Source organism: Tupaia chinensis, unplaced genomic scaffold (assembly GCF_000334495.1).
Source record: "Tupaia chinensis unplaced genomic scaffold, TupChi_1.0 Scaffold147433_1, whole genome shotgun sequence".
NCBI classification, from domain to species: domain Eukaryota; kingdom Metazoa; phylum Chordata; class Mammalia; order Scandentia; family Tupaiidae; genus Tupaia; species Tupaia belangeri.
In genome coordinates this window covers 2,648,683-2,649,102 of record NW_006207284.1, presented here as the reverse complement: position 1 = coordinate 2,649,102, position 420 = coordinate 2,648,683, and the positions used below count along the sequence as shown (strand labels likewise).

Below are 420 nucleotides of genomic sequence, written 5' to 3'. Positions count from 1 at the left end.
AGCTCAGAGATGAAGAACAGACAGCGGAGAGCATCAAGAATCAAATGACTGTGAGGGAGTGGGAGAAAGTATTTGAAATGAGTCAAGATAAAAATCTGTACCACAATCTTTGTACCAGCCTATTCCCTACTATACATGGTAAGAGTTCTGTCCATTTGTGACGTAAACTTGAAATCAAAATAATGGTTAAAAAAAGATTTTTTTCCTTAATTTATTATTATTGTTCAGTTTGGCCAGAGGGAGAGAGGAGAGTGAGAAAACAAGCCTCCAGGTCCAGGACTCAGAACTGTGGTCAGCTATGTGGGAGTCCAGCGCTTTAACCACCATGCCACCTGTCAGCCCCGGCAAGTGATTCCTTAAGGCAGATAAATAATATAGTGATACTTTTTTTTTTTTTTTTTACCTCTCACAAACAGAACT

At 39.3% G+C, this 420-nt stretch overlaps 1 protein-coding gene across 1 annotated transcript in view; it reads left to right on the top strand.

Annotated features, from left to right (window-relative positions):
* MCM6 (minichromosome maintenance complex component 6) overlaps positions 1–420 on the top strand; it is a 42,500-nt gene that overhangs the window by 11,723 nt on the left and 30,357 nt on the right. The window contains exon 8 of the mRNA XM_006169727.2: positions 3–138. Within this exon, the coding sequence (XP_006169789.1) occupies positions 3–138 (136 nt within the window). The remainder of the gene's footprint in view (positions 1–2; positions 139–420) is intronic.